Raw genomic sequence first — 12973 nt, forward strand, 5'->3', positions numbered from 1 at the left:
TCAGAGTTGGACATGACTGAGTGACTGGACTGAACTGAACTGAACTGAACCATTCCTTGAGGGGATTCCCAGGTGGTGCTAGAGACTTAGGTCTCTGCATTGGGAAGATTCCCTTCGAGTAGGAAATGGCCACCCACTACCAGTACTCTTGCCTGCAAAATTCCATGGACAGAGGAACCTGGTGGGCGACAGTCTATGGGGTCACATAGAGTCGGACATGACTGAGCGCGCACACACACACACCATTCCTTGGCCTCTGACGAGGTGTCAGACTCTGAAGAGTGCTCCTTTGTGTTGTAGCTTATCTGTATTTCTCAGAACGAAACTCCACGGGTGGGTTCTAGCGTCGCTGCATCACATGCGTGTGTGAGCTAACCGGCACCCTTGCCCACTGCGTGCCTGGGGCACCGAAGAAAGCCTGGGGGGCACAGAGCTCCCTCCGCCTGCGCAGCCTTGGGGACCTGTCGGCTGTGGGTTGGCCCTGCAGCGCAGCAGGGATCTCCCTGCTCCCTCATGGAAGCGGCTGGCAGGACTGGCCACTAGGTGGCATGTGGTCACCAGAGTTTCCCTGCTCCCAGCACAGGGTGACTCCCTGCGGTCCAGAGCCCCTTAATTCATCCTCCCTCATGACACCGTGGCCTTAGAGGGCATCCTCTTTCCTAATCAGGACAGCGGGTGAAGGTCAGTGAGGAAACGCTGACTTGAAGCTGTAAATTTGTGTTGAGAACCCAGAGGCCAGTGTGAGCTGACCAAGAGGCAGCGTGTCAAAGCACAGGATTCTTTCTGGCCATTTCTCCCGCTGGGGGACAGTGTCCTGCCTGGAGGTTTGATAAGAACATGCCATGACTCCCTCAGAGGACTGGATCCCTTGGCAGGTTTTTCTGTTTAGGGATCATTCCTGTCTTCAGCTTCCTTCTTACAAATGTTTCTCTGTGCTCTTGTCCCCCAAGTTTACCTATAGTCCTCCTGACCTTCTTGATGATTTTTCTGACCTGCTCTGCTGCTGCAGCCCCCTCTCTCCTCCCCCACCCCGGGCATGCTTGTGCGTGTACCCATACGTGCGCACACACACACACACACACAACACAGCCGTCCTCCTCCCTGGAGTCCTTGTGGTTTTAAAGTGCTGATACTAATCAGATTTGAGTTGACTTATCTTCAGAGTAGCTTTTCCTGCTCCTCAGAGACTACGGGGAGTTCCCATCAAGATCTGGACCTCCTGGTCGCCACTGGCAGCCCATGGAATACAAATGAAAGGCCATTTGCCAGCCCAGCCCAGCTGGTCAGTTCGCTGATCAGCTGCTCTATCAGAAGATTACCTGAACAGAGGCCTGTCTGGCCCAGGGGTCCCAGCCGCCCTGGGCAGTGACACAGGTGCTCGGCTTCCCCCCCAGTGGGCGTGTAGTCAGGGCTCAGAGCCCCAGCCTGCAGCCTGGAGTGGGGGTGGCCTTGAGGGCCCAGCCCCACTGAATGCCTCTGCCCAGCCCTCCGCCTCACCTTCCCAGGTGTCCCAGAGCAAAGGTAGTGAGTGAGGAGCCCACATTTGGGTGTTTTCTTTTCTTTTCACATTTGGGCCTTAGGATGTTTTCCTGGTGCTTTTGGAACATTCCAGAACATACCTCAGCCCCCTTCCGCCCACCCCCACTGCCCTCCCCAGGGGAACTCCCGGGGAATTGCTTCTCACTCTCCACTTATTGCTTCCATAGTACTTCCGTGGCCGGCCCTTAGTCCAGAACTTCCTGCAGTCCATGAACGACTGGCTCAAGAAGCAGCAGAGAAAGAAAATTCCCTACGGTTTCTTTAAAAATGCGCTGGACAGCAGGAAGGAGGTGAGTCTGGGAGGCAAAGAAGCTCTCCTCCATGTTCCATATCTATGGGAGCAGAAGGGGTCCACCTTGTCCCTTCTGACCTCCTCACCAATCCGCATTTAGGAAGGAGGCCGTGATCTTGGTTGAGTCCTTGTGTTGGTCACAAGTGAACCGCCATCTGTTGAGCTCTATCTCTCCAGACCTCACTTAATCCTCACAACATTAGTGGAAGGCAGATACTGTTCCCACTGGGCAGATGAAGAAGCAGAGGTCAAGTAACTCTGTGTGTCTAAGGCCACACAGCCAGTAAGCAGTTAAGCTGGACTTTAGAGCTGGTTGTGAGACGCCCCTGGTGGGAGAGCTTTTTAACCACAGCCCTCTGTTGCCTGCCGGGCTCCTCAGCGCAGCTTCTCTCCAGGGGCGCTTTCTGGGCTCCTGGGATCACCGCTGTTTGCACAGGTGGGCACGTCAGCCAGCAGAGGTACAGAGCCTCACAGACGTGTGGTGGGGGGCGGCATGCCTGCAGGACCCTTGGGAATGAACCGCTCATTCTGCAGGGGCGGAGGTTGAGGCTAGGGGAGGGATGTGACTTGGTCTGAGTCACGGTCTCCGCCCTCCTGCTTGTTTGATGGGTGTCACCAGTGGAAGGGAAACGCCCACCTCGAGGTGACAGACTGAGAAAGGGACCGTTTGTGTCAAGGCTGCACGCAGACCTGGAGTCTCCTGCAAGCTGCTCTCCCCACGCAGTTCCTGTTTTCTCCGCACGTGCGCTCACCCTCCTGTGTGTCCCCTAGGGCACTGTGATCGCGGAGAAGGTGAACTGGGTGGGCTGCCAGGGCAGTGAGCCGCATTTCCGGGGCTTTCCCTGCTCCCTGTGGATCCTGTTCCACTTCCTGACCGTGCAGGCAGCTCAGGAAGGTGTAGACCATTCTCAGGAAAGAGGTGAGTGGAGGCCTGGGCACCCCTGTGCCTCAGCCCACCCCATCCCGCCCTCTGCTGGCGCCCCTGCAGGCCTGAACTTAGGGGAGTCTGCGTTTGCAGCCAGGGACACGTGATCAGTATGGACCCAGAGCAGGAGGGCCTGGAGGCCGCTCTGTCCTGCCGCTCCATCCTGCTCATGGCCCCCAGGGTGTTGCCTCACAAACTCAGGGGTGTGAGGCTGCTCCCTGGTTTTCTCAAAGCCACAAGCTTGCTTTATGATCTAGTTCTGTTTTTTATACTCCCATAAAGAAAAAAATCTCTGTCTTCTTCACAATTTATGCAGCTAATACCGTGGGCTCTGAACAACTTTACTGTATTTTCCCCTGAAAAAATAATTTTCTAGGGGAAGCCGGGGAAACCTTGCCCCCTTTGCCCTGTTTTGTACCCAAAACAACTGCTCTCCATCACTCACCCTGCCCCTCAGCCACATGAAACGGCTGAATGGGTGGGCACCCAGTTCAGCTCCTGTTCACTGAAGGACCAGGCTCACGCAGGCCCTGGCCCAGCCTGGAGCACGCAAAGGTGGGAGAGACATGCCTGCGCCTGTGAGGCAGGTGGGCACAGGGCTGACAGGCCGTGTGCCAGGCCCCAGGGGCAACAGGGAGAGGAGGAGGCGCAGGGGTGGGGGAGCGAGGGAGTGCTCCATGACGTTGGGAAGGGCAGGAGGAGGTCAGTGAGGGGGAAGACGGACCAGAGTCCCGGATGGAGGAGATGGCCTGTGCGGAGACAGAGGGAACTGGAGGAGCGGCCAGGCATGCGGACAGCCAGCCGGCCTGTCAGCCACAATTTGCAGAGTGTCTCTGAAGAGCCAGCCCCGTGCTAGGAGTCAGGTATAGCAGTGCTTGCAGCAAGACATCCCTGCCTCGAGGGGACAATATTCCAGTGGCAGGAGACAGACAGTAGACACACAGGTAGATCACTTCAGCTGTAATGGTGAGTCTGTGAGGAAGACAGAGCCCGTGGTGGGGTGAGGGGCTGAGGAGGGGTTGCGTGTTCAGACAGGCTGGCTGGCTGGCTGGCTGGGGCAGGCTCCTCTGAGGAGGGGCCCAGTGCTGAGACCTGCTTGGTGAGAGGGAAGCAGTGGTGAGATGTCTTGGACGGGAGCCTCCCTGGGCTGCCTGAATCTGCTCAGCCTGCCACAACGAGCGGCTACGCACTGCGCCTTAAACAACAGAAACGTGTCTGCTCACGTTCTGGAAGCTGGAAGTCCATGATGAAGGCATTGGCAGGGTGCGTTCCACGGAGGCCTCTCCTTGGTTTTGTAGATGGCCATCGTCTCCCTGGGTCGTCACATGGTCCTCCCTGTGGGTGTTCCTGGCTGTGTCCAAATGTCCCCTTGTTACAAGGACACCAGTCATATTGCAGTAGGATGCACCTCAGGGACCTCATTCTCACCTAATCACCTTTTTAAAGATGCTGTGTCCAAACACAGTCACATTCTGAAGGACTGGCTTTAGGACTACAGCATAAAAACTTTAGAGGACACAGTTCAGTCCGTAACACAGGTCAAGGACTGGAAAGAGCAGGAAACAAGTCAGGCGTGTTTGCAGCCCCAGAGGGGGCCAGGAGGGGGCTGCAGGAGAAGAGGTGGGCAATTGGAGGTCCTGGGGAGGGAGGGAATTGGATTTCAGTCCCTGTATTATGAGAATCTACTGGAGACCATTGGCAGGGGAGGGATGCGCATGATCGATGCTTTAGAGAGAGGACTGGGTGGAGGACTTTAGAGCAGGACAGGGTAGAAGCAGGGCAGCCAATTAGGACGTGGTAGAACTTGTCCAGGAGAGGCGATGACAGCTGGCGCTGGAGTCGTTAGGTGAGCATGTGTAAGAAGGGCAGATTTGGGTATGTTTTAAAGGCAGAGCTGATATGACTCAATGAGGTGGATAAAGAATGTGCGGGATGAAGGACTTTGGTCGGACCCTGTACTTGGGCCTGAACGTCTGGTGGATGATAGTTCTATGAGCCAAGAAGTGGGAAGGCTCAGGGGTGGTAGTAGATGGGGAGAGGGCACGCAGAACCGTGTGCATCTGTGGAATCTCTGAATGGAGATGCAGACAGTCACGCCCAAAGTTCCGGGGCGAGGTCCATGAGAGAGACACACACCTTGTGGTCGGCAGCATGTAGATGGCAGTTAAGACCTGGGGACTGGATGAATGCGTTAGCGGGTGGGCAGAGAAGAGTGCAAATAGGCCTGAGTTCTGGGGCATTCAGCTTCCAGACCTCTGCTCGGTGGAGAGCGGGGGCCAGCAAAGGAGACTAAGAAAGAGCCGCCTTGCAATTTCAAGAAGGCCCCCAACATAAAGAGTTTCGAGAGAGAGGACCTGGCTGAGTGGATGGTGCTGTGCTGGAGGAGGTGGTACAAAGGGAGGACCTCACTGGCAAGAGCCATTTCAGGGGTTTAGTGGAAGAGCCGGGGAGACTTTGGAGGTACTGGGGGAGTGATTGTGGTATGACCCCGGTCAGAGAGAAATTTCTTTATTGTAGTTATTTTTTCCTGCCGGAAGGAGCCCATACAAGGAGGAAATGGATGATGTCATAGCAAATGAAAATATGGACAAGAGTGAAATCTTGGAGAAGGCAAGAGGGGTGAGATATAGAGCATGAGGGCAGGCGAAAGGAGCGATGGGGGTGGATGCAGGAGCTGAGAGGACTGAGGAGGTGAGAGGCAAGGCACAGCTTGGTGTGGACACTGAAGTTGCTAAAACCAAGGGTCCGGGGAGTGATGATGAGCAGGACAGAGAGCAGGGTGCTGCAGTCCCAGTGGGTGGAGGGGTGGGACTGGGAGACAGGCTTTTAAAGGGCTGGGGGTTCACTGCAGGAAGGAGACAGAGTCTGGATGCAGCCAGCAGCAGGGAGGGTCCTTCCACCACCTCCAGCCCTGAGGTGTGTGGAGTGTGGAAGACAAAGGGGTTCAAGAAGGGCAGGTCTGGGGGCAGTGGTATCTTCAGGGAGGAGCCCATGTCGGAGCAAGAAGAGGCTCAGAGCCTGTGATGCTGCCAGTCCAGAGAGCCCAGGGGGAGGGCATGAGGGGGCTGAGCGAGATGGAGACAAATTAGGGGATGTGCAGAGCCCAATCAGGATGCGCTCTGGGTGTGTAGAGCCTGAGGCAATGGAGAGCAGGTCACGACAGGAAGCCTGAAGCAGGAGGGGCAGGGTAGGGACCCACAGGTCGGGTGGTGGGCGCTCCAGCCCCTGCCTAACTCTGCCACATCTCTAGGAGCCTGAGTGTCCTGATGTTGAGTTTGGACTTATCCTAAGTGTCAGAAAGTGATGAGGGCCTGGATAAGAGGCAGACAAGGGAGACTGAGCTTTGAGAGTCTGGGGAAGAGAGAGAGTCAGAGCCATGACCACCCCTGGAAGGTGAAGTAGGCAAAGAGACCAGTCCCCGCATCAGCTGGGCCCAGTGTGTGTGCCCTATGCAGGCCATGGTGGGCCTGTGATGGGGCTGCTGGTAGGGTAGGCAGGGCCAAGCAACCTGCAGGGCCCCCAGTGACTGACGTCTCCTCTTCCCTGTAGCCAAGGCCCAGGAGGTCCTCCAAGCCATCCGGGGCTACGTCCGCTTCTTCTTCGGCTGCCGGGAGTGTGCTGGCCACTTTGAGCAGATGGCCTCTCGCTCCATGCACCGGGTGGGGAGTCTGAACAGCGCCGTCCTTTGGTTCTGGTCCAGCCACAACAAGGTCAATGCTCGCCTTGCAGGTAAGGAAGGGCCACCTCCAAGGCTGGAGTCACCTGCAGAGGGAAGGTGAGGTGGGGCAACTTGGGAGTCTTGGACCAGAGGCAGGAGACGGGACCCTGACTGCCCCACTAGGTGACACTCCATGTGTCACGGTGCTACTTAACACCCGGAGCCCCTTCACGGGCTCTCCCAGCCCTGCTGATGTACGCCAGCATCACTAGACCTATTTTCCAGATGAGGAGACTGAGGTTTTGGCCTCTGAGATCCTGGGCCTCCAGTGCCGTTGCTTTCTCTCTGCCCAGCACCACGGCCACTCCCTCTGGCCCGCTGGGGTCCCTTTTCCTGGCTTCCCTGTTCTGCTTTCTGGCTATTGACACCATTCTCAAACCAATAAAGAGAAAAGAGCTGGGTTTTTCCACCCCCCTGGGAGGGGTCTAATGATAAAACATGCTTGAGAAGAAAAACCATCCTGGAAGCCAAGGACCGATTCTCACAGGAGGAGGCCTTGTCTTCTGCGTTTCCCTTGTTTACAGTGTTTTCTATTCCCCCGTGTTAAGGAGTCTGATGGGTCCCGCAGACAAAAGCATTAAACTCCAGGGGTGACCAGCAGCCATCTGTGGATGGAAGCCTGGGCTGCTCTTCGGGCAAAGAGGAAGTGCGATTGGCTGGGACAGACCTCCCAGGGGTGGGAGGCGGGGGAGAAGGCCTAGGGCAGGCCGAGGTTAAAGGAGCCAGTGGAGCAGGTGGCGTGCAGGCGGCTGCCCTTGTCTGAATCTCCTGGGGCCTCCTGGGGGACTTCTAAAGAAGACACGTGCCATCTCTCCTCCCACCCCTTCTCTCCCTGCCCCTGCCCCGCCCCTGCCACCAAAAGCTCATCTGAGCCTCCAGCCTCGTGTGACCTGCAGGCTCCTGGGCTTTCCTGGGGACCCAGCTGCTGCTGGAGGGCCAGGAAGTCAGTGCCCTTTCTCTCTCTAGGACTGCCCTTTCAGATCAGCCAGTAACAGTAATGAGCAGGTGCGAATGGAGTGCTCACTTTGCAAGGTCTGCCCGCTATCACTTCTCACTGAACCCCTGGAATCTCCATGTTGCTCCCTCCCCAAACATAACCATTCTGATTTTTACATCACTTGCTGCTGCTGCTTCATTCTGTCCAACCACTTTTTTTCCCCCCTATTAAACCTTTTAGGAGAGGTGCCTCCTCCAAGAAAGATGGGCTGATTGCCATTCCCCAGGTGACCCTGGGCAAGGGGCCGGTGGCAGGCCCTCTGGGGCTCAGCCTGGGGCTCTGCCCACAGAGCTGGCCCCGCCTGGGGCCCCAGCAGCCTGGCAGGAAGGGCAACTTCCTGTCTCTCTCCTGAGTGTCCTTTCCCCCATCCAGGCACCCAGCCCTTGGGACCCACCTGAGGAGGAAATTTCACTGTGCTCTGTTGAGTTGCCCAGTTGTGTCTGACTCTTTGCAACCCCATGGGCTGTAGTCCGCCAGGCTCCTCTGTCCATGGGTATTTTCCAGGCATGAATACTGGAGCGGGTTGCCATGCCCTCCTTCAGGGGGTCTTCCCAACCTGGGTTTGACCCAGGATCAAACCCAGGTCTCCTGCATTGCAGGCAGATTCTTTACCATCTGAGCCACTAGGGAAGCCCAAGAATACTGGAGTAGGTAGCCTGTCCCTTCTCCAGGGGATCTTCCTGACCTAGGAATCGAACTGGGCTCTCCTGCATTGCAGACGGATTCTTTACCAGCTGAGCTACCAGGGAAGCCCAGCGTTCCACTACCTGCTACCTACCCCAGAGGGCTGCAGGGGGTGCAGGAGAAGCCTCGAAACTACCATGTGCCTTGAACTCTTGCTTTAAATACATTACAAAAAGAATGTATCTTTACTCCTGTAAAATTTGGGAACTTTCAGAAAAATGCAAAGAGGGTTAATGCTAATGGACCTACCAAAGCCTGCCAGACAGATCATTCTGTGTCTTCTCGCCCTTTCCCTTGTCTGGCCCATGGGTACAAACCAGGAGCGAAGGTGACAGAGACAGTGGGTTAACACGGGGAAGTGGCTGGAGGAGAAACTGGCATGGTGGGGGTGGGGAGGAACCTCCTTGTCCAGACAGGCACTACTGTTGGCGCCGCTGTGGGCCAGGCCCTGTGCTGGGTCTGTTATCTGCCCTCTCGCATGCATATCCTTTCCCGGGGCAGCGGTGCCCGCTTTGTGCGGATGAGGGAGCTGGCATCGTGAATGGAAGGGTGAGATCTGGGTTTCTGGGTGTCCAGCGTGTCACAGGCAGCCTGTGTGTGTGCTTCTCTCCCTAGGTGCCCCCAGCGAGGACCCCCAGTTCCCCAAGGTGCAGTGGCCGCCCCGTGAGCTCTGTTCTGCCTGCCACAATGAACTCCGGGGCGCGCCTGTTTGGGACCTGGACAACATCCTCAACTTCTTGAAGACCCACTTCTCCCCAAGCAACACCGTCCTAGACCTTCCTTCAGCTGGGCCAGGCCCCCGGAGGGGTGCAGAGAGGATGGCAGTCATCCCAAAACAGGTGGAGCTGGAGCTGGCAGCCGGAAATGTTACCCTGGCCCCTGAGAAGGCTGAGATCCCAGTGGGCTCAGGGATAAAGGCCCCTGGAGCCTCCATCCCAGTGGCAGGACTTGGGGCAAGTCACCCCAAGATGCAGGCTGGCCTCGGTACAGCCACAGATGAGCCAGACCCGGGCGCTCCTGAGCACGCAGTGGAGCTTCAGAGGGACAAGCTGGAGCAGCCAGAGGGGGAGCAGCGCCTGAGCAGGAGAGACACAGGAGCCGTGCTGTTGGCCGAGTTCCTGGCCGGGAGGAACCTCCCCGGAGGCCCTTCAGAGCTGGGCCGAGTGGGCCGCAGCTCCCAGCAGCTGGCGGGCATCCCTGATGGGGAGCCCGAGGCTGGGGCCGGGCAGGGCCAGGCCCAGTGGCTGCAGATGCTGGGCGGGAACTTCTCCCACCTGGACATTAGCCTCTGCGTGGGGCTCTACTCCCTGTCCTTCATGGGCCTGCTGGCCGTGTACACCTACTTCCGGGCCAGGATAAGGGCTCTGAAGGGCTACACCAGCCTCCCCGCTGCCTGAACTGTCCAACCCGGGAGAGGGGCAGGATAGGAAGCTGCCGTCCATGGGCTCTTCCAGCCCTCTCTGCCTCCCTCCCCTTGTTCCTTGTCCAGGGACACCCAGCAAAACCAATGGCTGAGGTGAAACCTCCCTGGGGCTTCTGGAAAGGGATGGTCCATAGACAGGGAGACGTGCAGAGGGCCTGGGTTCATCTGCCAGCACAGGCAAGGGCAGCCTTGGGCAGCGGGGTCGGGAGGCTCCGTCCCCGGCCTCTCAGCGCCAAATTCCTCTTTTTCAGCTTATTTGAAGTCCTGCCTCATTCTCCCTGAAGCTTCAGTGTTTCCCGCTTGGTGTTGGCCCTAAACTGGGGCCAATGAGGCTGCAGTGTCCAAGGTTTCCCCTCTCCAGAGGAGGGGCCCCGGGACTGGAGTGGACCCCCTCCCTGCTTCCCAGGACTCCGTCCGTCCTGCTGCAAAGAGCCCTTTGCGCCAGAGAAGGAAGGACTGCCTGTGGCCCTCTGTGCCTGCCCGTCCTCCAGCCCCTCAGACCCTCCCCCCGGCCCCCGGGTGGGGTTTGGCTTTGGAAGCTTCTGGAAATCCTGTTGTTCTCCCAGGTGAGGTCTTTGGGAGGAGTGCCTCTGGCTGGCTCCCTTGCCAAACCTTGGGTGCAGGAGGAACACAGGCTGGAGCCGGTGTGTGACGGTACTGGGCTGGGGTGTGGGGTTTACGGAGGGCTATCTGGGTCTCTAGTGCCTTAGCTGTGAGAGGGCCAGTGAAGCCTTTGCTCTGAATGTGCTTCCCGCATCGGGTTCAACCCATCTCTCCGATCTGGGTCTTCTGTCTTTTGATTTTAGTCTCCAAAATAGATGCTAATCTATGACTGAGGGGCGGGAGCTGAAGCGACCGCAGGCTTGATTCCCACTCCCCTCCACTGTTAACGGGGGCTGTGGAATAAATTATTTTGTTAAGGCAAGCACCAGTGTGTTCTTTAACTTGCTACTAGCGTCCAGGTCTGGACTGCTTTTGACTCGCTCAGTCGTGTCCAGCTCTTGTGACCCCATGAACTGTAGCCCATCAGTCTCCTCTGTCTGTGGGATTTCCCAGGCAAGAATACTGGAGTGGGTTCCCATTTCCTCCTCCAAGGTATCATCCCAACCCCAGGGACCGAACCCGTGTTTCCTGCCTTGGCAGACATATTCTTTACCGCTGGGCCACCCAGGGAAGCCCATCCAGGTCTGGAGAGAATATGCAAAACCCAGCCTCATCTGGGATCCAGTCACTTCATGGGGGATCAAGGGGCCTTGTCACAGCCCCTCACTCCTGGACAGGCCATCCCCCAATGCCCACAGAGCTCTCTGTGCCCGGAGCCCCTCAATACCACCTCCTCCCCACTCTCCTAGGGAGCCCCTGGCTGGATGCTCTCAGTCCTGCTCCAGGAACCTTGGCTTACACCTGCCTGACCCTCCTCAGCCAGGTGGCCTATGTCTCTGCTGTCCCTGGAGGAAGGAGAGAGGACTTGTTTGTGAGAGCCAGCCTGGACTGGCTGCTCAGCAGGGAGGAGTCAGCCAGATTAGAGAGGCTGCCCCTAATCCGGCCTGCTGGGTTTTACAAGGATCAGAGCCGCTGATAATGAACCTCATTAAGGGGGAGCAGGAGCCTCAATCCGATTTGGGGTTTTCTCTTTGACATCTTCCTCTGCTCAGATGGCCTCGGCACCGGATGGATGGAGCAGGTGGGTTGCCAGGCCTGCTCCTCCGCTAGGGCAGCCGGGTGGGGAGGGTTGACCCCCCACTTCCCTGCTTTGATAGCCCTGGTTCACCTCTTTAGCTGCCTGACCGCGCGAGTGGATAGAGGCTTGGAGCCTCTCTGTGGGCCTCTTCTTCCCTAGAGTTCCCTCTCTGTGTCCCCGCTCTAGTCATCCACCGGCCTGCTCCATCCCCCCAGGCCATCTCTGCTCATCTTCCCCTGTCCCACCAGGCCCTGGTTGAGAGGCTGATAGGCCCACAAAAGGGTGAAAGAGGCCCCCCAGGCCCTGCCGGGCCAAAACCGCTTGAGTATGCCTGTACCTCCACCACCTGGTACCTGACATGATGCCAGGAGCAGAGGATTTCTACCAGCCAGCCCTTACGGCTCCAGTGACCGTATTTTCTAAAACCAAGCTCAGGCGTTCAGCATTAGAACTAGGCTGGAAAGGCTGACTCTGTGACTAGCCCTGGTGTCTGAGGCAGGGGGTAGGGCCTTACTTGGGGCCACGGGGGGCCCTGGTGGTTGTTGTGGGTCTCTGTCCTCACCTTGGCCCCTGGCAGACGGCCTGAGCAGCTTTCCACCCTGTCCCAGTCCCTCTGATTGATACACAGGGGTGGGCCTCCTGAGCAGGACTGCTGCCTTTCACCTTGATTTCCCCAGGGCTCTCAGCAGCATCAGCATCGATAAACCGGCTTCGCCCACCATCTGGTCCCCTCCCCCACCCAGGCTGCCAGCCTGGAAGCCGGGGCGTCTGTGATTTGAGCACCGCCCGCCTGTCCTTCCAAGTTGTTTTCTGCACCTTAGGAGAGCTCCCCTGCAGGAGACGGTCCTCAGAGGACCCCTGCAAAATAAAGGGTCCTCGTTCCAGGGCCTGACAAACTCACCTCTGCCTGGGATGTTCCATACTGACTTCAGAAACGATTTCCTAGAGGAGGGGCGGCTGTGTGGGTGTTGAAAGATGAGTGGGTGTTCCCAAGGAAAGTGAAGAGGAAAAAGTACACTGCAGGCAGAGAGAGCATGTGCCAACTCCAACAAAGGAAAATCATAAATACAAGAAATTCTAAGCAAAAAGCTTTAAAAGACATTTGAGAATATTTTTCCCAATGCTGCACTGGGCTAGAAGCTGGGGATAAACAGCTTCTTATGGAGCTTACGCTCTAGAGGAAAAGACAGACAGGTGAAGGAAAAAAAGAAGACTGCGGTAAGTACTCTGCAGGATAGAGAACGGGAGGTGGGTGGGGAGGCTTCTCTGAGAACTGAAGGAAGGAAAACCCAGAAGGGATTCTACGGGCAGGGGAGGAGGGGCTGTTCCATTCAGAAGCCACCCCTGGGCTGTGGAGATCCCAGAGAGGTGACCCACCTCTCCCCTGGGTCCTCCCCGTAGCCTTGGCACAGGCTGTTCATGGCAGAGGCCGATGTCACCTCCCCAAGCCTTGGTCTCTGCCCTAGAGGACAACGTGCTTATGCGTGGGGTGTGATGGCCTCCAGCGGGTCACTGGAGTGCACAGGGCTTAGTCCCTCTGCTCACCCTCTTTGCCCCTTCCCTCTAGGTGTCATCTGTGCCTATGCAAGGCTAGGGTGGGGAGGGGGGCCCGGCCAGTACCAGTCATGGGTACCAGACAGGGAGGAAGAAGTCTAGAAATCACCAGATGAAGGTAAGGGGCCCTCTGTCAACAGGAGGGGTAAAGCTAAGAGCG

At 57.3% G+C, this 12973-nt stretch overlaps 1 protein-coding gene across 2 annotated transcripts in view; it reads left to right on the forward strand.

Annotated features, from left to right (window-relative positions):
- Nucleotides 1-10503, forward strand: part of QSOX1 (quiescin sulfhydryl oxidase 1) — a 41568-nt gene extending 31065 nt beyond the window's left edge. Inside the window, exons 9-13 of one of the 2 annotated variants that reach the window (XM_027975927.2) lie at nt 1707-1829; nt 2603-2750; nt 6306-6485; nt 8771-8994; nt 9830-10503. In XM_027975927.2, coding sequence (XP_027831728.2) covers nt 1707-1829; nt 2603-2750; nt 6306-6485; nt 8771-8994; nt 9830-9838 — 684 coding nt within the window. In that variant the 3' untranslated portion in view covers nt 9839-10503. Of the gene's footprint in view, nt 1-1706; nt 1830-2602; nt 2751-6305; nt 6486-8770 lie in introns of both variants that reach the window. The other variant, XM_027975925.2, reaches the window with a different exon arrangement.
- Nucleotides 10504-12973: the final 2470 nt, after the last annotated feature.

Source organism: Ovis aries, chromosome 12 (genome assembly GCF_016772045.2).
Source record: "Ovis aries strain OAR_USU_Benz2616 breed Rambouillet chromosome 12, ARS-UI_Ramb_v3.0, whole genome shotgun sequence".
Taxonomy (NCBI): domain Eukaryota; kingdom Metazoa; phylum Chordata; class Mammalia; order Artiodactyla; family Bovidae; genus Ovis; species Ovis aries.